Raw genomic sequence first — 27,164 nt, forward strand, 5'->3', positions numbered from 1 at the left:
TAGGCACTGTTTTCTGCTTGATTCACCTGCAGGGTTGTTCAGTTGTTAGAGTTTTAAAATGTTGCAGCTTTTCTCTCTGTATTAGCTGGAGGCTCGGTTGTGCTTGGAGTACATCAGTTATGTTGCTTCTAACCCACTTCTTTTTTTAAATAGGGGTTGAAACAGTAAATACAGTCAACAGATTTAAAAAGAAATCTGGTCATTCTTCTGTGTGCACAAGAGGTATTGGATTTAGCATTGACTCACAAGCTGCCAAGACCAGCAATTGTGCACCATCTCCTCGCAACATGGAAAAAGAAAACAAAGCTGGGGCAGCCAGGTACGCACTGGGTGCAGCCTGGGCCTTGCCCCACGCCAGGTGCTCCCACGCTCTGCTCTGTAAGGCCACCTTGTTAGACTGAGAGAGGCTTCAAACAGAAGCCTCATTTGGTGTCCATTGCTTCTAGTGCAAGGCATTGTACATGTCACTAACCACTCACTTTGTACAACGGTATTGAATTGGAAGTGTTTTAAAGTGAACGTGTACATCCACAACTTGGCTGGAGCACTTGTGTGGATGAGGAGAGGTGAAGGTGAAGTGCACTTTTCACACCAAAGTGGAGAGGAAGTTCTTGTCCCTGACCCTCTAATCCAGTGGTTCTCAACCTTCTGGCCCTTTAAATATAGTTCCTTATGTTGTGACCTAACCATAAAATTATTCTCGTTGCTACTTCATAACTGTAATGTTGCTACTGTTATGAATCATAATGTAAATATCTGATATGCAGGATGATCTTAGGTGACCCCTGTGAAAGGGTCATTTGACTGCCAAAGGGGTCGCGACCCACAGGTTGAGAACCGCTGCGAATCTAATCCAAAGCTTCCCAAATATGCTCTCTACTTCTTGCCACTTAGTGGCCCACTTGTATATTGTGCTGAGAATATGGGAAAAGGGTTAAGGCAGGACACTGAGATCAAAGCTGCCCATAAACTGTTTAGATAAAACTAATCCCTAAATTGTGAAAAAGGCAATTTCTGAATTAACATTTTTATCATTTTAAATGTGCATATTAAATGTACTTGCTAAATGTTATGTAGAAATATTTGACTATTTTATCTATATTCTAAAAGTTTACATATTCAAGTTGTCAAGAACAAAACATAAAACCTTTTTGTGGGGGGTAGGGGGGCATTCTTATTGGAAAAATTGACACTCACTTTATAGTTGAACATATTCTCCTTATAACTTATAATGATTTCCATTAAAACACACCTAATTCAGTTTGGGTGAATTAATTGATATGTATAATGTTAACTGTATTTTTCTTTTCCCCCAGGAATGAAAAAGCTGTGAGCTGCTTATACCCAAAGCCTAATGCAGTTTGTAGGCTGATCTGCTTTCCCTGGGCAGGAAGTGGCTCCCTTTATTTTGCCAAATGGGGCGAAAAGATGAATGACTCACTGGAAGGTACGTTAACTTTCAACACCATCCAGGCAATTTATATGGTCAGATGGCCAACACCTATAGGAATTCGAAGCACAGTAACGATTTTCCATATTGGGAGACACACAATAAGTTATTCAAGATTACATTCTAATAACATAAATTTTATATTTCTAAAGTAAGAAATTCTGTTACCTTTATTTTGTTATTATTGGAGCTAGAAGGACTTTTTAGGAAATGGTATTCTAGCCTTGCACTTGTTTTTAATGTAATTATTGATATGGTAAAATGGAATCTACTATCTTACAGTTGTTTTCAATTTGTTCTGTCTGTGAGTTATTCCATTTTCTGTTTTGTCTTTTTCTTTTGAATGAACGTAATATTAAAACATCATTTTTCTTTGTACTTCCTCTATTGCCTTATAAGCCATATTTCTCTTTTTAGTGGTTGTTATAGAATTTACAATAGACATCTTTCACTTACCAATGTCTATCTTCAAAAAGCATTATTCTTGGTTAAACTTATTCCTAAGCATTTTATTGTTTTTGATGCTATTGTAAATGGAATTGTTTTCTTAATATCTTTTTTGGATGTACATTGTTGGTCTACAGAAATGCAACTGATTTGTATGTTAATTTTGTATCCTGCAACTTCACTAAATTTGTTGATTAGTTCTAACCATTTGTTGATTAGTTCTAACCATTTTTTGGTGGAGTCTTTCTATATAAAGTCATGTCATCTGCAAACAAAAACTTTTTTACTTCTTTCTTTCATTTCTTTATTCTTCCTAATTGCTCTGGCTAGGACTCCAGTATTATGTTGAATAGAAGTCTTGAGAGCAGGCATTCTTGTCTTAATCCTGATCTTAAAGGAAGAGTTTTCAGCTTTTCACCATTGAGTTTTATGCTACCTGTGGCCTTGTCATATATGACCTTTGTTATGTTGAAGTACATTTCTTCTAGGTATATCTCATTTGCTGAGAGTCTTTATCATGAAAGGAAGTCACATTCTTTTTATTCACCTATTGAGGTGACCGTATGAATTTTATCCTTTATTCTGCTAATGCAGTGGTTCTCAACCTTGGCTGCACATCAGAATCACCTGGGAATCTTTTTAAAATCCTGATTTCTGGGGCTCATCCTCCGGAAATTCTGTTTCTTAGTTACTAATGTTGTGGCCCCACCCCATAACAAAGAAACAGAATTTCTGGAGGATGAGGCCCAGAAATCAGGATTTTAAAAAGATTCCCAGGTGATTCTAATGTGCAGCCAAGGTTGAGAACCACTGTGCTAATGTGATGTATGAAATTTACTGATTTGTGTATGTGTAACTATCATTGCACCGCAGAGATAAACCCACCTTGGTCTGGTGTATGGGTAGTTCAAAAAGCAGTTTCAAACAGCAGTTTTTCCAAAGGAGGGACCACTATGCTTCAGTTATACTACTTGATTCTATCCAACAGCACACTGCTGTTTTATTTCATGTAACATATAAAAACTTTAAAACTGCATGCTTCCATTTCCCCTCCTGTCCTTTTGCTATTGTTGTCATACGTTTTATACTTCTACAGTAAATTTTTACTATTTTTGCTTTGAATAATTATAATTTTTAAATGTTTAAATGAGAAAAATAGCTTTTATATTTGCCCACATTTTTATAGTTTTTAGCATTTTCTTTCTGTATTGTCTGAATTTCTATCTAGAATAATTTTCCTTCAGCTTGAAGGAAATATTTTTGTAGTGCATATTGGCTGGCAACAAATTTTCTAAGGAGACTGCAATTTTCTGTATTTTTGCCTTGACTTCTGAAAACTATAATCTGGATATAAAATTCTAGGTTGGCATTTTTTCCTTTATCATTCTAAAAATGACACAACATTATTCTCTGACCTGTGTTGTTTTCTATGAGAAGTCAGCAATACTTATTATATTTATATGCAATTGTCTTCTTTTCTGTAGCTGATTTTAAGACTGTCTCTTTACTAATTTTAAGAAAAAGGTTATCATGTGCCTTGTTGAGTTTTTGGGGGGATCTGTGGATTTACAATTATTATTAAATTTGGAAAATGTTCCAAGCATTGTATCTTTGAAAATTATTTTCTACATCTTTCCTTTCTCAATTTGTTGAAAAGTAAATATCAGTATATGTTATGTTGTATCACAAATCAGCGAGCTGGACAAGATGCCTAATGAGCCAACTAGTCATGAGTCATCTTTATTGCACGCAGGTTCAGAGCAGATTACCTCTGTCAAATTCTGAACAAACACAAGAGGGAGTATTTCCTTTTTATATCCTTCTAGTTCTTTGTGTAAGACAGCTTGTAACCTTGAATACGTATCCTATCTAATCAAACACCTATAATATCTATACAGACAACTTATAATTTTGAGTACATATTATATCTAATCAAACACCTGTAACCTTGGATGAACAAACATTTGGCAGAATATGTGAATTAATATAGTGTATCAGCCCCTTTAGATGGCTAGCTTGCAAGGTCAGACAATTAAGTTTATCTTTTCTATTCAAGCAAAAAACAAAGTTATTTTACACTCTAAAAATAACAGAGTTGACCTACAGAATAAGAGACCAAGAATAACAGAGTAGTTCAAACAGCAGTTTTTCCAAAGGAGGGACCACTATGTCTCAGTTACACTACTTGATTCTATCCAACAGCATACTGGAGTGCTTCATTTTTTTAAATCCCCACCCAAGGATATGTTTATTAATTTGCCAGAAAGAGAGAAAGAGAAAGAGAGGAAGAGTGAGAAAGAGAGACAGGTGAGAGAGAAACATCAACTGGTTGCCTCCCAGACCCATTCCTAGCAGGGATTGAACCTGCAACCTAGGTATGGGCCCTAACCAAGAATCAAACCCTCAACAATTTGGTGTATGGGATGATGCTCCAATCAACTGAGCCACCTCGCTAGGGTGAATTCTGTTCATTTTTTAAAGCCACTTTTCTCTGTGCTTCAGTTTGAATCTATTGTCCTGTCCTTCCTAAGATCTTTCTTGTTGGTGGGTTGTAACCTTGAATTTTTTTTCTCACAGTATTGTGAAACTCAAACACCATTCTTTTTTTCAATAATTTTATGTTTTATTTTCTTAATCTCTTAATATGCTAACTTAAGAATAAACCAAATGCTTTAAGGAAGAAGCACTGTACTTCTTGTCTCTCTGAGATCATGGGCTCCTAAATTCTAGCTGCTTTTACAGTACTGTATTTCCATTTTTGTCTCTCTAGCTCAGTGGGAATGCAGAAAGCTCTGCTGGTATCTCGGTCTCTTAGAGGTAGCCCTCAGCTTGGAGTACAGAACTCTTGACCTGTGCCAAATAATTGACATATTTCCATAATGGAAAAGAGGCTGGAAGAATCTCAGTTCACTTTTCTAGAATCCTCTTCTCTCCAGGCAAGCTCTGATTGCCTCAGCAGCTTACAGATGCTTTCAAATAGTGAGTGAGTGTGAGTGTGTGTGTGTGTGTGTGTGTGTGTGTGTGTGTGTGTGTGATTCCATTTTCTATTTGTTTAATCAGAGCATTGGCCTGAGGTGAGCTACTTCTGAATAACCAAAAGTGAAAAGCTGGTATATAAAGTAATATAACAAACCATAGTGTATCAACTACCTGCCTTTCAATATTATCTTCTTTTTAATCCTCACCTGAGGATGTCTTTATTGATTTTAGAGAGGAAGTGAGAGAGAAACATCAGTTGTTTTCCTCCTGTACACACCCCAACCAGGGATTGAACCTCCAACTTTCTTGCTGTACAGGTCAATGCTCCAACCAACTGAGCCACCTAGCCAGAGCTCAATATTACTATTTCAATATTATTTGCTTTAAATTCTTTTGCTCCTGATTAAATAAGGTCTCTATTTAATTTTTATTGTAAATACAATTATTTATTTTTTATGTTTTCTCCATTTACTTTTTTCAATTATAGTTGACATTCACTATTATTTTATATTAGTGACAGGTGCACAACATAGTGGTTAGGCAATTACATCCTTTAGGAAGTGCTCCCCCTAGTTATTCTAGGACCCAGTTGGCATCATGTATAGTTATTACAACACCACAGGCCCAGTGCACGAAATTCGTGCACGGGGGTAGGTCCCCTCAGCCCAGCCTTACCCTCTCCAATCCGGGACCCCTTGGCGGATGTCCGACTGCCAGTTTAGGCCTGATCCTGGGGATTTTAATAAATTTCCTATTTTTACTGGGATCAATTTGGTAAATTGTATTTTTAAAGATACACAAATTACATGTAAATTTCCATGCAGTCAGACATCCCTCTTACAATCCTGGACCACTGGCTCCTAATTGCTCACCTGCCTACCTGCCTGGTCACCCCTAGCTGCCCCCTCCCCCATGCCCACCTGATTGCCCCTAACTGCCTCTGCATGCCAGCCTGATCGCTTCTAACTGCCCCTCTACTGGCGTGGTCGCCCCTAACTGCCCCCCACTGCAACCAGGTTGCCCCCAATTGCCTCCTCCCTGCCAGCCTGATCGCTCCTAACTGCCCCCCCCCCCCCCGGCCAGCCTGGTCACCTCCAACTGCCCGCCTCTATTGGCCTGGTTGCCCCTAACTGCCCCCGCTGCCGGCCTGGTTGCCCCCAACTGCCCCTCCCCCACTGGTCTAGTTGCCCCTCACTAACCCCCCTTGCCAGCCTAATCACCCCCAACTGCCCCACCCCACCAGCCTGGTCACCTCTTACTCCCCCCCCCCCCCCCGCCTGCGCCTGCCTGGTCACCCCTAACTGCCCTCCCTGCTAACCTGGTTGCCCCCAACTGCCCCACCTGCCAGCCTGGTCGCCCCTCACGGCCCCCCCCCCCCAGCCTGGTCACCCCACGCAGCCTGCTGTTCAGTTGTTTGGTTGTCCCTCACTAACCCCCCTGCTGGCCTAGTTGTAGGCAGTCATCTTGTGAGGGCATGAGGGTTAATTCACATATTACCTCTCTATTATATAGGATTACTGACTATATTCCCTATGGTGAACATTACACCTCTGTGACTATTTTATGAATACCAATTCTGTACTTTTAATAATTACAATTTTAAGAAATGGTTTCAGATTTACAGAAAAGTTGGAAATATAGTACAGAGTTCTCATGTACCCCTCACCCAGTTTCCTCTCTCATTAACATGCTATATTCCTATGGTACATTTATCACAACTAAAGAACCAACATTAGCACATTGTTGGAAGGAGGGCTAACTAAACTCTGCAGCTGACTCACATTTCACTACTGTTTCCTTACTGTCCTTTTTCTGTCCACTTTGGATACCACATTATTTAATCATCCTATCTCCTTTGCCTTCTCTTGTGTTTGGCAGTTTCTCAGACTTCCTATTTTTGATGCCTTGACAATTTTGAATAGTACAGATCAGGTATTTTGTAGCACATCTCTCCATTTGGATTTTTTTTGATGTTTTTCTCATGGTTAGACTGAGATAATGGGTTTGGGGGAAGGAAGGCCACGGAGGTGAAGTACCATCCTCATGATGTTATGTCAGTGTAGGTACTATTAACCCGATTTATCACAGATGATGAGAAGTCTGATCATCTGGCTGAAGTTACATTTGCCAGGTTTCTCCACTGTCAGGGTACTTTTTCCCTCCTCCATCTTCTGCTGTTTGGAAGCGAGTCACTCAAGGGATAAGGAGTTAAGCTCCATCATTCTGAGGATGGAGTACCAACATAAATTATTTGGAGTTATATTTCAGATATTTTTAGGAAAAATTCTTATGTATACTTTCTACTCCCATTCCTTTTTTTTTTCAGTTAGATGATTTGTATATAAGGTATTTCTTTGCTTACATTTTGCAGGTTAAATGTGTCCAAAGCCACATTTATTAGCTCTTAGAAGCTAGGAAGTCTTATAAAATTGTATCTTGACTTTTAGGCTTAGTAATTATAATTTTCTCAATTGTAAAGGGAGATGTTTGGACTGAGCTCATTTCCTAACCTTCCTCCAACTCTAATATCCAGTTTTCAGGAGCCAACAGCCTTCCTGTTTGGTTTATTTGAAAGTCAGCTCTAGAAATTTCACCTACAGTGATATTTCCCAAAGTATGTGAACATGTACGAACAGGGCTCTAAACTATATAGTTTTTAGTGACAAAACAAATAAACTAAAACTTCCCTCCAAAAGCCTAGGAAAACATTAACATCCATGAATAGAAAATTAGTTAAATGATAGAGCATAATTACAACTGGATATACTTCCATTAAGAAAAAATGAGTAAAGCCTGCATGTGTAGATATGGATAACAGTTTGTTGTATAATTGATGAAAAAAAGGTAGTTGCAAACAGTGTTATGGTATGCTCCCATTTGTGTAAATCCCTAAAAATGCACACACACACACACATACACAGATTAATACAATGGAAGCATGCACAGAGAAAGGTATGGACACTACATGAAAACATGGCAGAACACACAAAACTGATAACAGTGGTTTCCTTTGAGGTGACGAGGAAGGATTGAGGAAGTGGAAACATTTTGCCTTGTATTTAATGCATTTTTATATCTGTGGGGCGTGGGGGGTTCTTGTCATATATCTGTTTTACTTGGAAACATTTTCTATGCTTCCACTCTAAAGAGGTAAGGAAGGGAGAGTTTTCTCTAGGTCCCAGCATTAGGCAGAGCTGTTTGAAAGTATTTTGGAAAATGTAAGCCACTTTATAAACGGGAGCCATTACTGCTGTTTGCAAAGAGGCTGGCCTTGGTGAGAGCCTGCCCACGCGTGCACGCAGTCACACAGGCACACCCGGAAGCTTCTTGTTCTCTGTGCCATTTTTACACCAGCCCCTACATGCATTTGCATGCTAAGAAAGGTTTTTCTAGAGTTCTTCTGGGTTTTGTTTTTCTTTTTCAGTCATTTCATATTTGGGAATAATTGTTATAGCTATTTCAGAAAAAGAATTTGAACACTTTCCTTCTTTTTCTAAGCTCTGGAGAGTTTAAGTAGCATTGATATTATGTCCTGTGAACATTTAGAAGAATTTCCCTAGACCCGTGGTCGGCAAACTGTGACTCGCGAGCCACATGCGGCTCTTTGGCCCCTTGAGTGTGGCTCTTCCTAAGCCTTAGGAGTACCCTAAGTAAGTTAATAACAATGTACCTACCTATATAGTTTAAGTTTAAAAAATTTGGCTCTCAAAAGAAATTTCAATCGTCGTACTGTTGATATTTGGCTCTGTTGACTAATGAGTTTGCCGACCACTGCCTAGAGACAGTCATTTAGGCCTAGTGGTTTTTTTACATGAATACATCAACAACTCCTATTTCCTCTATAAAAATTATCTGTTTAAATTTCCTATTTTTACTGGGATCAATTTGGTAAATTGTATTTTTAAAGATACACAAATTACATGTAAATTTCCAAATTAATTGCATAGAGAACTGCCAAAAGTCTCTTTTGATTTTCAAAATTTTCCTTGAGTTTAAGGGTTGTTTCCCTTAAACTTCCCTTATTTTATATATTTTCCCTTATTTTATATATTTTCACTTTCTCCTTTTTTTCTTAAATTGTTACAGTGATTTTCCTAAGAAAAAAAATACTGAATTGGGGTTAATTAATATTTGCCGGGAGCCGGTCCATGCTTGCTGTTTCAAGGGACCTGGCATATATGGCATACTGTTCTTTCTTTTTTTTTTTTTATTGCTTAAAGTATTACAAAGGGTATTATATATGTGTCCATTTTATCCCCCCGCCCTAGACAGTCCCCTAGCCTCCCCTATCCTCCAATGTCTTATGTCCACTGGTTATGCTTATATGCAACATACTGTTCTTAATATGTTTGCTCACCTTCTTGGCACTATGTGTTTTAACCAAGGTCTCTGAGAAAGGGTGTTTCCCCAGGTAGGGATTTTCCCCTGAAGTTAGGGAGGGAATAAAACCTCTTAACTAAGTGCCAGGCGGGTAATTAGTCACTTTAACTATGAACAATCATGCTTAAGCTACATAATCTTTACTCCCTGGAATGGAGATAAGAAACACCCTAACCTTTGGAATAGAGATTGATAGGATTGGAATCAACTAGTATAAATACAGATGTAAGAAGACAGAACCAAGAGAGACAGAACCTACACAGGAACGAGAAGACAGAACCTACACAGGAACCAGAAGACAGAACCTACACAGGAACCAGAAGACAGAAGAACTTAGCTGGAGAGAACATGGCAAAAGATCCTGGATTGAACCTGAAATTGGCAAAAGAACCTGACTAGAACCTGGTGACTGAACCTGGCTGGAGAACCTAGCGAGGGAACATGGCTACAGAACCTGGCTGGAGAACCTAGAGAACCTAGCAAGAGAGCATGGACTCAGAACTTGGCTGGAGATCCTGAACCAGAACTTCCCTGGAGATCCAGACCAGAACTTGGCTGGAGATCCTGGATAGAGATCCTGGCTAGGCTGCTGATCAACTGAACGCTGTCTCTGTGTCATTCCTTCTTCGCCGACTCCGTCCACACCTTTGGGGACCCCTGGACCTTCTGGGGTTGTACCCTGGCAAATATTTTAGGAGAGTAGTGAAAGGAGGAAATCAAAATAAAATAACCTTGTTAGAATAAATTCAGATGAGTGATCTGAAGATTTTACAGTTCACGGCCAATCATGGACTATTACTACTTAGGAAGAAAAAAAGTCCTCACATCATAAATAGTGTCCCTTTATTTATAAGAGCTTGACTGAGTGTTCAGTTATGGCTAAGAGACTGGCATGAGAGCCCAGGGGGAATGGAAGAATTGGAAGTTTTAATTTTTATATGGTCACCTCTTGAACCTTTCATAAGGGACAGCAGGAGTCTTTTCAAAGTACATTGATGGTTTGGACAAGTGGACCACCTCATATTCAAATAAATCTGTGTGTGGGGGGGGGGGGGGGAAAGGCTGCTCCTTTAAACCAATTTTTCAGTAGTTCATATGTAAAAATGTATAAAGAATAATACCTCAAACTTAACCATGGCCACTGCTCCCCTTGAATAATAAAACATTACAACTGAAAAACATTTACGTCTCCATGTACTCCCTTCCCAATTGTATTCACTCTCCCTTTCTGACCTCCTCAAATACCTAAATAAGATACAGGATTATTTCACATATTTCTAACTTTATATAAACGTATCATATTATAAACATTCCTCTGAAACGTGCTGTTTTCTCCTAAACTTATTTTTTAAGATTTATCATGTGTATCTCTATTTCATTGACTTTTAACTATTGTATATTATTCCATTATATGACTATAACACAATTTATGTATGTATCCTTCTCTTTATAGACATTAAGGTCATTTTATTGTTTTTATGTTATAATAATGCTTCTATGAGCAGTCTTTTATATATCTTATTGCATACATGTGTAAAAAAGTCTGTATCTAGGAGTGGAATTTCTGGGTGGTAACGTATGAATGTCTTCAACTTTATGAAATACTAGAGGCCTGTTGCACGAAATTCGTGCATGGAGAGGGGTGTGTTCCTCAGCCCAGCCTGAACCCTCTCCAATCTGGGACCCCTTCAGGGATGTCCGACTGCCCATTTAGGCCTGACCCTGGTGGGATCGGGCCTAAATGGACAGTCGGACATCCCTCTCACAATCCAGGACTGCTGGCTCCCAACCAGTCACCTGGCTGCCTGCCTGATTGCCACTAACTACTTCTGCCTGCCAGCCTGATTGATGCCTAACTGCTCCCCTGTCGGCCCAATTGCCCCCAACTGCCCTCCTCTGCCACCTAGTCACCCCTAACTGCCCTCCCCTGCAGGCCTGGTCACCCCCAACTGCCCTCCCTTGCAGGCCTGGTCCCTCCCAACTGCCCTCTCCCCTGCTGGCCATCTTGTGGTGGTCATCTTATGTGTTGGAGTGATGGTCAATTTGCATATTACCTCTCTATTATATAGGATTGCCAAATAGTTCTTCGAAGGAATTGCAGTGACTTACACTGTCAAAGAAGTATATGGAAAGAAAATTCTTATTGCTCTATATTCTTGACAATACTGTTAATGCTAAATTTTACATTTTTTAAAATAAATCTGTGCATGAAATTACTCTGATTTTATTTTTTTCCAGTGTTATTGAGATATAAGTAATATTTAACATTATATGTTTTAGGTGAACAACATTATAGTTGTATATATAAATACATCAAAATGATTACCACAAAAAGTTAACATCTATTGCCTCACATAGTTACAATGTTTTCCTTCTTCTTTTTTTCACAATTTTTAAGAGTTACACTCTTAGCAACTTTCAGCTATACCATATAGCACTGTTAACTATAGTCACCATGCTGTACATTACATGGTGACTATAGTTAATTATAATAATCAAAACAGAATGCTATTGGCATAAAAACAGATACATAAACCATTGGAACAGAATCAAGAACTCAGAAATAAACCCATGCGTATCTGGTCAACTAATATCTGACAAGGGAGACAGGAATATTCAATGGAAAAAAGATAGTCTCTTCAATACATGGTGCTGGGAAAATGGGATATTCACATGCAAAAGAATCAAACAAGGCCCCTATCTTATACTCACAAAAATTAACTCAAAATGGATTAAAAACTTAAATGTAAGAACTGAAATCATGAAGCTCCTGGAAGAAAACAGAGAAAAAGCTCCTTGGCATTGGTCTTGGTGCTGACTATTTTTATATGATACCTAAAGCACAAGCAACAAAAGCAAAATAAACAAGTGGGACTACATCAAATTAAAAAGCTTTTAAAGAACAAGTGAAGCCATCAACAAAATGAAAGAGTAACCTACTGAATGGGGCAAATATTTGCAAACCACAAGAGTTTATATAAGAGTTTATATCCAAACTCTATAAGGAACTCATACAACTAAACAACAATAAAAACCAATCCAATTTAAAAATAGGCAAAGGACCTGAATAGACATTTTTCTAAAGAAGACATACAGATGGCTAACAGGTACATGAAAAGGGGGTCAACATCACTAAACATCAGGGAGATGCAAATTAAAACCACAATGAGATATCACCTCACACCTGTTAGAATGGCCGTCATCAAAAAGAAACAACAAGTGTTGATGAAGGTGTGACAAAAGGAAAACTTTTTGCAGTATTGGTGGGATTATGAATTGGTATAGTAACTATGGAAAACATTATGGAAGTTCCTTAAAAATTAAAACTATAACTACCATTTATGATCCAATAATCCCACTCTGGTTATATATCCAAGGAACAAAATGGCGACCTCAAAGAGAGGTGCGCTCAGTGTTTACTGCGACAACATGGATGGATCTCGAGAGCATTATGCTAAGTGAAATTGAAGCATAGTGGTCCCTCCTTTGGAAAAACTGCTGTTTGAATTACTCTCTTATTTTTAGATAGTCTCTTATTCTATAAAATATAACTTTGTTTTTTAGCTTGAATAATAGAAAAGATAAACTTATTTGTCTGACCTTGCAAGCTAGCCATCTAAAGGGGCTGATACACTGTTACTAATATTAAATCACATATTTTGCCAAGTATTTGTTCATCCAAGGTTACAGGTGTTTGATTAGATACGATATATATTCAAGGTTACAAGCTGTCTTACACAAAGAACTAGAAGGATATAAAAAGGAAATACTCCCTCTTGTGTTTGTTCAGAATTTGACAGAGGTAATCTGCTCTGAACCTGCGTGCAATAAAGATGACTCCTAACTAATTGGCTCATTAGGCGTCTTGTCCAGCTTGCCAATTTGCAATACAACAAAATAAGTCGAAGACAAATACCATTATGATCTCACTCATATGTGGAATCTAATGAACCAAATAAACTGATGATCAAAAATAGACCCAGAGTCATAGAAGCATAAACACACCGTTGAACCTCAGAGGAAAGACAGGGAGGGTGGGTGGGAAGAGATCAACCAATGAACTGGAATGCATATATGCAGAACCGGGGGACACAGACAATGGGGTGGTGAGGGCCTGGAGGGTTAGGGGGACAGGAGCGGCCTGGAAGAGGTTAATGGGAAAAAAAAGGAGGATATACTAGCATGTAATACTCTCAACAATAAAGATTAAAAAATAAATAAAAATCAAAGTCCACTACCACAGAGTTATTTTTTCAGCTTCATTTTCATCAGATTACCAAGATAATATCAATTTAAACTTCAAATTTGCATAAATGCAAGGCTTCGGTTAAAAAAAATATAAGGGCAGACTTTTTCCATTCAGAGCCAAGGTAAACACAGAAAGTTATTATCTCCCTTTGGCATTAGGAAGATTTTTTTTTTTCCTCGTCTACTTTTTTTTTTTTTTTTTCACTATATATTTGTTAAACTTTATTTCCTCTGAGTCTCTGGGAGGCAGCAGGGATGTAAGGCGAAGTGGCAGTAGCTGCGGGGGCCTGAGCAGAGCTGGTGCTGGAAGGGGCTGGCATGGGCAAAACGAAGAGAAGATTTAAATATCCAGGGCTGACAGTCAGCTAGTGGGTCTCCTTCATCTGTCTTTGGATTTTGTGCAGCATCTCCTGCATCCGCCGCAGCTCCTCATCTTTCTCTCGTATCAGCCTTTCAGTTTCTGGATCTGTCCCTAGTGGGACAGCAGGGATGGGGAAGTCGGTACCACTCTCTCGAGTCAATTTGTTGCGATTCCGCTCTTTCACCACCAGGCGGGTCATGCTCTGGATACACTGTGCCCGGTAGTTCTCATAATGTGTCTTCCGTGTCACATCCTTCAAGTCCTGCATGTGAGTACGCACCAGCATTGTCCTCAGTTTCACAAAGTCGCAGTGCCCTGGGTTTTCCACTTCCACGATGCCCCAAGGGTAGAGACGGCCCCTGACTCGTCGCCCTCTGGCCTCTACCACGGTGTTGCTGCCAATTACAGCAAATGGGATGCTTTCCTTTAGGGCTTGGTCCTGTAATTTGAAGTCCTCATCCTCATCAGAGTCACAGTCTGGGAACTGGTAGATCTTGATTCCAAAGTGCTCTATCTCCTCCCGGATTTTGCGTTTCTTGTGCTCCACTTCAGGAGGTGTCAGTGTGTCCGCCTTAGCCAAGATAGGCACGATGTTGACCCGCTGATGCAGGGCCCTCATGAATTCAACATCCAATGGCCGGAGCCCGTGGCCGAAGGGTGAGATGAAGTACAGGCAGCAGTGCACCCTGTTGTCTTGGATGTTCTTGCGGTTCAGGCCACTCTCATCTCGGAAATACTGAGAGTTTAGAGCTCAGAGTCCCTGGCTTTATGTCAAGGGCTCTGTTATAGGTCACCTTGAAACCTGATAGTTTATTTTCCTGATGTAGGAAAATAGGTGTCAGAGTAGCCATTCCATTAGTACATGCTCATTACTTTTACTGTGAGCTAACCTATTATATGTATGTTTCATTTAGTATTTCTAGGTATTTTGTAGTTGGAGAGCATTTTTCAGATAGTCTGCTGTATCTTATGGTACTGCTTTTTCTCAGCAAATCCTAAATCTTTTATATCACTGGATTTGACATTATTCATTTCTTTGAAATTATTCATGTCATGTTAACATAAGCTCCTTTACAACGTCACAGTATCTCACTCACTCACTGATGCATTCACTTGTGTTTTCTGATCTCCAGTGCACTCCATAAGGCTCGCTGGGAGAGAGAGTCGATTTGAAGAGCCTTTTGCCAGTGACATGTGCCAGATAGTTGATGAAATTGTTTGTGTTCTGCTGCCAGTCCTCCAGGATAAACCATTTGCATTTTTTGGCCACAGGTATTTAAAATCTGTTTTAAAAGCCATTTCCTCAATCACAAGTAGTTGGCAAATATTTTCTTTGTGTCTTGTGAGATGCATGCTTTTTGTATTGTTACACTGCCTCATTGCTGCTTAAAGGAGTGAGTGATTAATATGGCTATAGCTATTCTCAGACAAGAAAGTTAGAGTGGAATAGTGCAATAGGGACCATAAAGATATAAATGCCAGGTTGTGTGATGATTTGTGAAAATCCTGGGCTCCTGGCATCTTCTCATTGGAAAATAGTCCTAGAATATTGAACAATTATGGCCAGTCACAACTCTTACAATTGGCTGTTTGTATAGTAATTATATCTTTAGGCAAACAACAACAACAACAAAAAACAGGACTTGTAAAATCAAGATTATAGCAGTAACTTATATTGCACTTATTTTTAATTTTAACAATTATATAAATAGTATGTGCTAGATGTATAATTTTAAGGTTATAATGTGAAACCTGCAGTTTTAACTGCCTCTTAGCCAGTTTGACCTGGGACAAATTCCTACGGTTTTTGAATTAGTTTCCTTCTCTGTAAAGCTGGAAAAATAATAGTTCCTTCTTATGAAGATTAAATGAATAATGATCATAAATTATTTGGTATGTGATAAGAACTCACTAAATTTTGGCTACTATGTTATATAATATTTATAGATATGGCCAGGCAAAAAATAAAAAGTTTCATCCTAGAAAGTATTTTAAAATTTTGATGTGGTTCCATAGTATGTTACATATATGGTCCTGCTTTATATCTTTTCCTGACTTTCTTTCACTTACTATTGTTGTGAAGGTCACATTGCTTCATGACCTGTTTTATCATTTTATTAATCTCCCTTTGTGGACATCGTTACTTTTATCTTTTTCTGTTAGCCAAAGAACATATATACATAGCCACGGACACAGACAAGAGTGTGGTGATCCGGGGGGGGGGGGGGGGGATAGCGGGGAGAGGGTGGGAGCTGGGTAGAGGTGGGTAAAGGCGGGGAAGGGGGACATCTATAATGGTGTCAGCAATAAATATAATTTTTTAAAATTAAAAGAAATGTCTTTAAAAATTTTTCAATGAACATTTTTATAGAAAATTTTGTATATATCTCATAAGTTTCTTAGTATAAATCTTCAGAATTTCGGTTAAATGATATGCCCATTGTTAGAGCTCTTAATATACATTTCCAAATTACCTGCAATTTACGCTTCCTCAGCAATGAACATAGGACTGAGTTTCCCTTTTCCTCCCCTAAGATATTTACCAAAGTAATCTCTGGCGGTATTGTTTACAAAACATGTCTCCATAATGTCTACTGTAGCTCACAAACTTTTTGGTCCCAGTACTGTCTTAATACATTTAAAAAACATTGAGGACCTTAGAGAGCTTTTGCTTATGTGTGATATTATGTCAATATTTACTATATCAGAAATTAAAACTAAGAAATTTAAATATACACATGTTAAAATAATATTAATAAACCCGCTGCATGTTGTCATAAATATAGTTTTAAGTAAAAGACTGTATTTCCTCTCAAAATTAGTGAGAGGTAAGGCTTTTACACTTTTGCAAATCTGTTTATTGTCTGGCTGAATAGAAGGCAGCTGGATTCTCATTTCTGCTTCTGCATTCAAACTGTTGCAATATCCCACGTCACATAGCCTCAGGAAAACTCAACTATGTGCTCAGAAGAGGATGAGAGTAGGAATATAACATTTTGGCATTGTCATGAAAATAGCTTTAACCTCATAGACCACATGAAAAGGTCTCAGGAATTCCCAGGGGATCCCAGACCATACTTTGGGAACTGCTGATACATACTATTAAAGGCCTAGTGATAGAGAGCTGAAGGGACAAAAGGAAACTGAAATAAATTTCAAGGCATTGTGGAGTAAGTACTAAATTTTGGCCTGAACTATCTAGGATGTCTTAAAAACACTTTTTATGCTGATATAAGTTGTTGAAAGTATACCCTCATAAATTCATTTATTATTTAAGTAACTTATACTTTTCTTTGCAAATGTCACGATCATTGCTGTTTTATGATCCTTGTCTTTATATACTTTCAGTGGATTACCATGACTTTGTTGAACAGTTGTTATCATGTTTTTCTTTCCCAAATTTAGTATGGGGGCCTACATTGCTTTTATGACTGCACGACACCTAAAAGAAAAACATAAGCTAGAACCAATGCATTTATTTGTGTCAAGTGCAACTCCTCCTCATGTAAGTAATTTCATTTTCCTTAGGGTAAGTGGTGAAGAGGAGGGAAATGAGGGGGAAATCACGATGCTATTTCCCTATATGGTGAATTCTGGCCCAGCATGGGGATGATGGTGAGACCCTACTGGCTCATGAAAACACCCTCAAATTTCTTCCAATATCATCTCCCCTTTTCTCTGAAATGCACTTTAACCATTTCCTGGTCAGTTCCCAGTATCTCCAAGCCATAATTGACCCAAAGTGCTTGTTCTCTCATTCTGAGTCAGGTGGGAACTTAATCAACGTTCAGCTCAGTAACTGGGTCAGAGCCAGGAAGAATACTTGACATCTCTAAAGGGGAAAGTGACCTCAACGTTTTGTGCTACCCTGGCTCTTCAAGTCAGTGCTGCTGTGCTGCCCACACTCCTGCCTTGCTCTCCCTTCCCCCTCCGAAGGAAGCCCCAACGGCCAGCCCGGCGGCATTATGACACTGGGTCCTAGTGTAAGGGAACTTTCTTCTCCCTGCTTTTCAAAAGAAGGAGGTCTGCCCCGAAACCTGTAGATAAAGAAGTCCTCTTCTGACCCTGACTTGATGGCATTTCCCTGGAGAGGGAGCTTCCAGTTTATGAATGAGTACATTATATGAAATATTAGACTTATGTTGTTCATGTTTCAAGTCAAAGGCTAGGCCTCGCATTCCTGAAGATAAAGAATTGTCAGAAGAGCACTTTCGCTCTTTAATTTTGACTTTTGGAGGCACTCCCGTGGATTTGATTAATGACGAGGAATTTTCTCAACAATATTTGCCCAGACTGATGGCAGATGCACGCATTATTAGCGATTACACGTAAGTGACTGAAATACATGCTTTTTTGAAAAAGAAATAATTATCTGTAGAAAAATATAGGTTGGAAATTCTCTGAGACTGCTTATTCAGGAAGACGACATCCTAAGAGTCTGATTTTATTTCCTTTAGAGCCACTGTGATATTTTTACTGGCTCAGAATGTGATGATCCACGTCCTGAGTGGTTCAGGGTTTGGGATCTGGAGAAGGGCCGTGTGCAAATGACAGAGACGAGACAAGAAATAATAATTTGGAAATATTGGGGGCCAGGTGGGAAGGCCAATGCAAGGGGAAGGACTTCTCCTCGTGCCCAGGCCTTGCCAACCTTTTATTCAACTTTGGATACACATCTAGCTCTTAGGCAGGTAACTGTGGTAACAGACAGACTATCTTAAAGGTCAGTAAATATTAGAAAGATTTACTCTGAGACTCTTTGGTCAGGAAATTGCTTGAGCCACCATTGTCTGGACTAGACAATCGGTGCATAGCTCTGGCCCTGCCAGGGCTCAAGGATCACCAGCATTCCGGGCTCCTTGTTTACACTTTTCTGATAGTGAAGAGAATGGGTGGCTTCCCACAAGAATGGAGCGTGGGCACAGAAATGATATAAAATGATATAAATGAAAGATAAATAGAGCATATCTTTGTTTTAAATATGTGTGTATATGTGTGGCTCAACATACATGTTTTATCATATAACATGTATTTGTTGAATAAACTAACACCAAGGCACCCTCATCCTCTCCAAGGGCCAGAGCAGAGCCCTACTTTCTGAGTTGTGTGGAGGTGAAGCGGGGAGGAAGGAGTAGTTGGCTTTTTTTGTGAATTCTGTTCCAGAACTTGTTTAACCCCCTGGCATCTGACCATTGCTTTGGGATGTATGCATTGGGGCTTGATGTCTGGAGGCCTGGAGACCTGACATTCTATAAAGCCTCTCCAGTCATCTGAACTTGCCCCTGGCTCTAACTTCCCCATCGCAGTGAGTAGGGGCCGGCCTTTGGCCTTTAGTCACCATTAGATTCTGTCATGCATTCCTCCAGTCTTTCCTGGGCTTTGTCTCCTCCACATGCGTCCCCAGAAGGCAGATGCTTGGGCCTATGTTTCTCCTATTTCCTCCACAAAGATTAGACGTAGGCATAGGGCCACCATGACAATGTTTGTGATGAGAAGTGTATACAAATATCTATAAAAAGTGGAACGTACTTGAAGCATCTCGAGAACAGAGACAATCCCACTCACCTATGACACATCCCTCCGTACACTGCCATCTCCAATCTAGCACTAAGTCCACCAGGAGCCCCCTGGTGACCCGAGTCTGTTTCTCTTGCCATTCTGTCCCAACCATCTTTGCCCAAATGTGAGTCTCACGGGGATAAGCTGTCTGTGTGGCTTCTGAGTACAGAGTCAGAATCAAAGAAACCAGTCCTTCCCTGCCCCCAAATAGAAAAGTAATCCAAGTCACTGTGGACATTCAATGAAATACTGTAGGCAAAAGCTGGTTTTTAATCATTAAGCCTCGCACAATAGTCAAACATACTGTCTGTACACTCTGCCTCCCAAGATCAAAACCCTCTGCCCGTGGCTTACCAACTGTGACATTCAGAGCAAGTTTCTTTAACAGTTTGTGTCCCACCTGTCAGAGAAAGGAATAAAAACTCCCTCCAGGTGTTGCGGTGAGGACTAAATGAGGTCAGATTGGCAACGTAACTAACTACCACAACTGAAAACACACACACAAAAATTCACTACCAAAGGCTGTTGTGGCTTTAACATCTTAGCAGAGCCTCAGGGTGTCGGTGGTGGGCCATGTTCAACCACAGCCCACCAGAGGGAGTGAAATAGGGTGATTACCCACGAGCCCCGGAGGAGGTCCACGGCACGCCTGGAGGGCCCAGGGCGGGCAGGGCAGGTGTAGGCAGACAGTGTGGCAGGACGGGGGCACACACCTTTATTATAGTGTCTGTGGTGGGGTGCTTTGGGGTTCCTGGGCCAAGGCCAGATTGGTCAATTCAAACAAAAAAAGTGGGGTTTCGTACACTTCACGGGGGTCTTGTCTAAGGGATGCATGAGGGGAAGGCTCTGGGAGGCAGGAGAGACTGTTTATCACAAAGGCTGTTGGGGGAGTCATATCAGGGACTTACCCTTACTTGTGACTTTGCAGCTGACATCTAGGCTAGTGTCACTCAAGGCCCCCACAGGCTGCATAGCCACACAGTGGATGCCAAGGCAGCAATATTAGCCACACTCTCAGCAGCTCTCAGGAGAAACCTCCCCAACACCAAAGTAAAAGAGAAATCTTTCACAGGATTTCTTTCACAGGAAATCTTTCACCTGCTCTGTTTCCAATAAAAATAAAACCAGACCTATAGCGCCCCTCTCTGTTTCCATGACCACAGGGCTAAGAGCCTAGTGCAGTGGTTGGCCAACTGAGGCTCACGAGCCACATGCGGCTCTTTGGCCCCTTGAGTGTGGCTCTTCCACAAAATACCACGTGCGGACACACACGTACAGTGTGATTGAAACTTTGTGGCCCATGCGCAGAAGTCGGTATTTTGTGGAAGAGCCACACTCAAGGGGCCAAAGAGCCGCATATGGCTCATGAGCCGCAGTTTGCCAACCACTGGCCTAGTGGCCAGAATGGAAATCTGTGGCAGGTGGGAGCTGTGATGGCTCCCGACTGACTCAAGCTCCTCGTCTCCTGCCTGAGCGTTCGTGCTGTTCTCTTGTCTCCTCCTAGAACCAGACTGTGTACTAGTACATGCGAGGCTGTTGGATTTTGTCCCTTTGGCTCTGGAATAGTCTTGCCTTTTTAAACTGTCTTTCTATGTCTTTCAGTTTGGATAATTCCTGTTGACCATCTTCAGGTTCAGTGATTCTTTCCTCAGCTGTATCCAGTCCACTGCTGGGCCTGTCAAAGGAATTCATGTGGGTTACAGTTTGTTCCTACAATTTCCACTTGACTTTCTTATAGTTCTCACTTCTCTAATAAACTTTCCCATTTGCCTACGCATGTTGTCCACCTTTTCCACGATACCCTTTGACATCTCACACACAGGTATTTTAAGTCCCTGTCAGATAGTTCTAACATCCGGGTCTTATTGAGTCTGATTCTTTGCGTTGCTTTGCCTCTTGACAATGGAGTTATTTTTTGCTTTCTTATGTCTGATAATTTTTGTTTATTGAAGGCCAGCTATTATGCATAAAACAGAGACTGCAGGATATATTTTTACACCTGGACCTGAGCACATCTCATCAGGCTATACGTATGGGGAGTTGAGTCGATGTAGACTGGAGATGACCTGTTTGGCTTTTGTTGTTACTATTGTTCCTCAGGGCAACGCTAGCTTCCAAGTCCCCTAGTGTTACGTGTGCTCAGCATGGAGACTGGGATGCTGGAGAGTTTTCCTCAATGCATCAGTCTTTCCTGTGACTCATAGAACAGTCTGTCCCCACTGACAGACAGTTGTTACCCGAGGTGTGGTGTCAGCCCTTGGGGTAAGACGGGGAGTTGTTGGACGTCCTAGAGTCTTGAGCTCCCATCTTAGGCAGGTCCCCTGTGCCTGGGCCCTGTGAGTGGGACTCTCAGCATGCCTGCCCCTTCTCCCCGTGTCTGTGGTTGGTATAGATGTGGGCCCTCCCCAAGGGTGGAGGGTCAATGCTTTCGGGCCCTGCAGCCTTGGTCTTCAGCTGTAGGGAAGTGAGTGTCTGATGCCCCGCCTCCAGCAGCTTGAGGCTTTTGCTTAAGAAAGAAGGGCCTGGGTAGGGCTGGGATTTAGTGCCCATTTTATGGCCTATCTGCCCTCCTGCCCCACCTTGGGGACTCTTTCTGGCCTCCTGCCTTGTTCCCAGTCTTTCTTTCTTTTTGATTTGTGTGTGTTTTTTTAAATATGCTTTTATTGATTTCAGAGAGGAAGGGAGAGAGAGAGAGAGAGAAACATCAATGATGAGAATCATTGACTGGCCGCCTCCTGCACGGCCCCTACTGGAAATCGAGCCTCTAATCTTGGCATGTGCCCTGACAGGGAATCCAACCCTGACCTATGAACCTCACCACTGAGCCACACCGGCCTGGCGAGTCTCTATTGTTTTAAGCCCCCTGGTTGGTGGTCACTGTTACAGAAGCCCCAGCAACAGACAAGAGAAGATCAGCGGGAAAGTAGTCAGGACCGTCCTGTGCCTCACCGGCCAGGGCCCCCGCAGGCCTGAGGGGGGAATGCTTGGAGGATCCTAGTGGACCACAAACACTGCAGGCTGAGTGGGCAGCGACGGCAAAGGAGAGGCAACCAACCGCGCTCTCTGCCTCGTAGAGGCATCCATCTGCCTGCTGGCCCCGTGGGTCCCCTCCTCCCTACGTCCATCTTACCAGACAGCCAGCAGCGCCCACCCGACAGCGTGGAACTCCAGGCAGCTCTTGGCCAAGTGGCCGGAGCCCAGGCCAAGCAGAGGGAGAGGTTTGCTAAAATAAGGCCAGGCCACGGGTGACCTGTGAGTTTCCATCCACCAGGAGAGCAGGTTGCTCAGTTACCATGAATAACCCTGACGGGTGTCTATTCCAAGGTACATGACACTACCCCCTCCCCCCCTCCCCATACACACACAGAGGGCACTGGCCTGTCCATCTCCTGCGGCAGACACAGCCGCCCCTCCCCCAACACACACACACACACACACACACACACACACACACACACGCCGTCGCGGAGGGGTGACCTCCGGGAGACGACCGCCACCCGGCACTGTGGCCCTGGGCCCGCCCGTGCGGGGGCCACACGTGCAGAGAACACACCGGGCGGTGCTCCGGCCCGTGGGCAGCACCCGGCCCCGCGCGGGCGCAGGCACCTGCTGAGGTCCGAGGGCCTGGGTGTCAGGAGCACTGAGCGCCCTGTGACGGCAGCGCCACCCCGCCGCTCACACGCACTTCCGAGAGGGGGCGGCCCGGGCCGCCGCTCTCACTCCCGCTTCTGCACCGGCCCTGCTGGCGAGAGCCCCGCCGAGGGCGGACGGGAGCCTCCAGTTCCCTGAGCAGGTCTCGTTCCTCAGAGCTGTGACCCCACTTTCCTCTCGCCGGCCCGCACGTGCAGCCCCGCGCGCGCCTTGGCGAAGGGGCCCTCGCCCTGCTGGCGGCCGCCCACCCGGCGGAGAGGAAACTTCCTTCGCGGGCCGTCCCGCCGCCGCCGCCCGTTCCTCCTCCGGCTCCGGCTCGGACTCCTCCCGCCGCCGCCGGGCCGGCCCCGCCGAACGCGCGCGGGCAATAGCTGCCGCCCCAGGCGCCCGGGGCCGAGATCCGCCCCCAACAAGTTCTTCCTCGGGGGTCTCCGGGCCCCTTTCATGGGAAGGAGGAAAGGCGGGGGGCGGTCCGGGGCCGGGTCCCCGGTGCCGGCGCCTCCGCAGCTTCCGCCCCGCCGCCGCCCGTGCGCGCGGGCTCGGGTGCGCTCCTAGCCGGGCTGCAGGCGCCCTCTGGGCGGCCGGGAAGGAACCCCCTTTCCGTCTGGATTTGCAGAGATTCAACCCGGGCGCGGGCAGCGGGAACAGCCTTCGCAGTCTTTCTTGTGAACCGGCACGGCAGTGAGGCCGGTGGAAAAAGGCCGGCGAGCAATGTGGATTCTATCTGACGACACCCTCCGCCCCCCCACCCCCCACATCCCTCCTGCTTGATCTCCTGCACGCTGTTAACATTTTAGCTGATTTCTTCTTCCTTGAATGGCCAGCAGACACCCCTTCCTCCTGTGCTTCGTGCATGTGAGCCAGTCTGCACGCCTCACATCTCCTTAAAGGTGCCTGACCCTCCTTGGAATTTCTTTTCTAGTTTGCCTTGCAGACCCAGCTCTCTGATGAGTTCAAGGAGTTGTGATCTTGTAGTTTGTTGGGCTTTTTCTCATCATCAGGTTGAGAGAGGCACTTATAGTTTTCTACTTTCTGGGCAAGAGTGGGGATTTTTTTTTTAAAGAGTGGGAATTCTGCCCTAGCTGGTTTGGCTCAGTGGATAGAGCGTCCGCCTGCAGACTCAAGGGTCCCAGGTTCGATTCCTGTCAAGGGCATGTACCTTGGTTTCGGGCACATCCCCAGTAGGGAGTGTGCAGGAGGCAGCTGATCGATGTTTCTCTCTTATCGATGTTTCTAACTCTCTATCCCTCTCCCTTCCTCTCTGTAAAAATCAATTAAAAGAATTTTTTTTTTTTTTTTAAAAAGAGTGGGAATTCTTGCCTGGACTATTGAAAGAGCCAGTGAGCTGGTTATAGACCCTGGGTCCCACATTATATCCAGATGTATGAAGTCAACTTTTTTCACAGCGCACTTGCCTTAAATCCTTTGGGTGGCTTCCTGTCATTCTAAGGGTGACCAAAATCCTCTATGAGGCCTAGGCTTGGCCCTTACCCACCTCTTTTACCTTAATTTGTCCCAATCCCCCCTTTACTCTCTGAAAGTCATTGGTTTGTGCTCATTCTCTTCCCTCTTCCCCTGCCACCTCTCCCCTTTTCCAAGTTTTGTCCTATTAATTCAGATCTCAGATTCAACTCCTTTTCCTCGAGACCTTGCTTAATGCCACCTCACCCCCAAATGTCAAGTGTTCGCAGGTCCTCCTTGGCAGCACTTACACATCTCTCTAGTTATCTAATTATTTCATTTATGTCTGTCTCCCCAGCCAGTTTCTAAGTTGCAGGAGGAAAGAGACCGTGTTTATCCACAAGTTCTTAGTGGCCAACATCGCAGCCAGCACCACACTCAATACATGTATGTTGCTGTTGGGATTAAACTAAGAATGGGCGGAACCAACTCAGGGAACCTGCTGGCACAGACCTGCTTTTGTTCTGCTGGTTGCAACTCTCTCTGGACCATGCAGAGCTGGTTGTCTCTGGAAAATGGCAGTTAAAGGGCCCAGTTGTAACCGGCCTCACCCTGAGTTGGACTGGGGGCCCGGGTGCCATCCAGCTGCCATCTGTGCTGTTCTAGAAGTTAGATGGCTGGAACCACAGTCTGACATGTGGAAATATGGCTGGTAAAAATTTTTTTGAATTGCTAGAAACAGCAAAAGAGAAAGAAGTGAGGACACACCCGGTTCCATTCAAGTGACACTGGTAATACTTCAGGAAAGATCCTGGGAAAAGTTACTAACTGGCTCTTTTCCATTTACAGCTTTAATGCACCATCTGAGGCCCTTCTATCTTGTGACTTGACATGCTTTGTTGGATCTGAAGATGTAGTAGAGGATATAGAAGGTGAAATAATTTTGAGTATTTTATTGAGATAAAGTTCAACCAGCAGTCACTGCAATGAGTAGAAAACGGGCCCAAGTTTTAGCTATACTAATAAAAGGGCAATATGATAATTAGACCAGGAGACAGGACATCTTCCGACCATGCGACTTCCTTCCAGACAAAGCCACAGTGGTGGGGCAGAGATGGTTAGGGACAATCAGGCTGGCAGCGGAGGGCAGTTGGGGCCATGAGGCCAGCAGGGGAGGGCAGTTGGGGGCCATGAGGCCGGCAGGGGAGTGGTTAGGCAGCGATCCAGCTGGTAGGCAGGCAAGTGGTTAGGAGCCAGTGGTCCCGGATTGCGAGAGGGATGTCCGACTGCCAAATTGGAGAGGGTGCAGGCCGGGCTGAGGGACCACCCTCCCATACATGAATATCGTGCACCGGGCCTCTAGTTTCATATAAATGGAGAGATGTTGGTCATATGTAAAATGAGAGAATGCAGGTACTACTACTATATACTGATAGGTCTTAGAGAAATTAAAAATGCAGGACTTATAGAACATGAGACCTTGAAACAACTTGCCACTGGGCTCAGATCTTTGAAAGGTAATATCTGGAAGTAAATGTTTTGTTGTTTTTGATGTCATTTGTTACTAAATTTATAATTTTGTTTATTTTTAGCCTGGAAAGATGTAATCAGTGGAAGTTTTCATATTTTTGTGCGTCCAGGAAATCACTTTTATCTCATGGAAACTTCCAATGAGACCTTCATCATGAACTACATAACCAAGTGTCTAGAAATATCGATGCTTGCCTGACTAGACGTTTTTCCGGTCTTAAAAAGTCGAAGTGATTATATGATAATTTGAAAAATTTTTTCAGAAGTAGTTCTTTGTTTTCATTCAGAAATTGGAAAGTTATACATTTGTTCCTGCCAGGGGATTTGTTATGTATATATACACCTGTATCTGGGGACAAAAGTCAGATGGGTCAAGCATACTTCTGGTAGGGCCTTTGTCTTTGTATTAGAATCTCATCTGAGTCTCATCTGTGGGAAGTTTGTCAACAAAATTCCTGCTTAGTAAATGATCCATTTTTACATTCAATTATTTTAACAGTGAAAATGGCAGACAGGGCATATGCTTGAAATTAAATTATCGTTTCATCCGCACAAGGGTTCCAAGCTTGATCTAATCTTTTAAAATGTAGGTTCATTCCATTTAATAAGAAAATGTAACCTGCTTGGTTAAAACAAGATGGTCCTAAGCAATCATTGCCGGCTGCTCTGTTGGTACTCAGAGTGCCTGGGAGCTCTTGCCCTCTTCTGCTGGGTTCCTCCTACATTGACTGCCCTTTGGCTCTGGATGGCCCTGCTGCCACCCTGGCAGTGACTAACTTTGGCCGAAGGGGAGTATGGAGTGGCCAAGTACAAACGCCATGTCCCATAGGCACCTCAGCCTCACCCTGAGAGCGTTTGATGTTGGCAAGAGGAGGAAGTAGAACAGCTGGAAGCAAACAGGAGCTAAAAGGGGGAAAAGCAGAAGGAGGGAAAATGAGCCCAGTCAGAACAATGAAGCCTACAAATGGGGACCGCCGATGCTCCCGATGAGAATGAAGAGGCCCCGTGTCTCTGAGCCGTGTGGATCCTGCAGTCTCCGGCAATCCCCAAACTGTTTGTCCTTGGAATCCTGGCTATCCTCTCAGACATCCTGACTTCCTTATTTCCTGTGGATCTTCACAATAAACTCTAGTACTTGATTGATGTAACCGATGTCTC

The 27,164-nt window shown here is 42.7% G+C and overlaps 2 protein-coding genes across 4 annotated transcripts; one reads left to right on the forward strand and one right to left on the reverse strand.

The window, feature by feature from the left end:
• On the forward strand, positions 1–27,145 carry OLAH (oleoyl-ACP hydrolase). 3 transcript variants are annotated; one of them, XM_036307288.1, is made up of 7 exons: positions 1–319; positions 1,317–1,447; positions 14,999–15,137; positions 17,271–17,370; positions 18,024–18,193; positions 25,326–25,408; positions 26,069–27,145. In XM_036307288.1, the coding sequence occupies exons 1-7, from the start codon at positions 288–290 to the stop codon at positions 26,203–26,205; spliced, it is 792 nt and encodes a 263-aa protein (XP_036163181.1). In that variant the 5' UTR covers positions 1–287; the 3' UTR covers positions 26,206–27,145. The 3 variants fall into 3 exon arrangements, 1 of the variants encoding a protein (XP_036163181.1); XR_004967274.1 differs by lacking the exons at positions 1–319; positions 1,317–1,447; positions 14,999–15,137; positions 17,271–17,370; positions 18,024–18,193 and adding exons at positions 22,905–23,965; positions 24,835–24,923 and having other exon boundaries at positions 26,069–26,126; XR_004967275.1 differs by lacking the exons at positions 1–319; positions 1,317–1,447; positions 14,999–15,137; positions 17,271–17,370; positions 18,024–18,193 and adding an exon at positions 22,905–23,965 and having other exon boundaries at positions 26,069–26,126.
• LOC118655463 (septin-4-like) lies at positions 13,712–14,598 on the reverse strand. The gene has a single exon (XM_036307289.1). The coding sequence runs from the start codon at positions 14,482–14,484 to the stop codon at positions 13,870–13,872; it is 615 nt and encodes a 204-aa protein (XP_036163182.1). The 5' UTR covers positions 14,485–14,598; the 3' UTR covers positions 13,712–13,869.
• Positions 27,146–27,164: the final 19 nt, after the last annotated feature.

Source organism: Myotis myotis, unplaced genomic scaffold (genome assembly GCF_014108235.1).
Source record: "Myotis myotis isolate mMyoMyo1 unplaced genomic scaffold, mMyoMyo1.p scaffold_m19_p_46, whole genome shotgun sequence".
Lineage (NCBI taxonomy): Eukaryota > Metazoa > Chordata > Mammalia > Chiroptera > Vespertilionidae > Myotis > Myotis myotis.

Excerpts from the sequence above, each read along its gene's own strand:
- OLAH (XM_036307288.1), top strand. The coding sequence starts at position 288 with ATGGAAAAAGAAAACAAAGCTGGGGCAGCCAG. Across the intron at positions 1,448-14,998 it reads GATGAATGACTCACTGGAAG|TGCACTCCATAAGGCTCGCT; the intron begins GTACGTTAACTT and ends TCTGATCTCCAG. Across the intron at positions 18,194-25,325 it reads CGCATTATTAGCGATTACAC|CTTTAATGCACCATCTGAGG; the intron begins GTAAGTGACTGA and ends TTCCATTTACAG.
- LOC118655463 (XM_036307289.1), bottom strand. The coding sequence starts at position 14,484 with ATGAGGGCCCTGCATCAGCGGGTCAACATCGTGCCTATCTTGGCTAAG.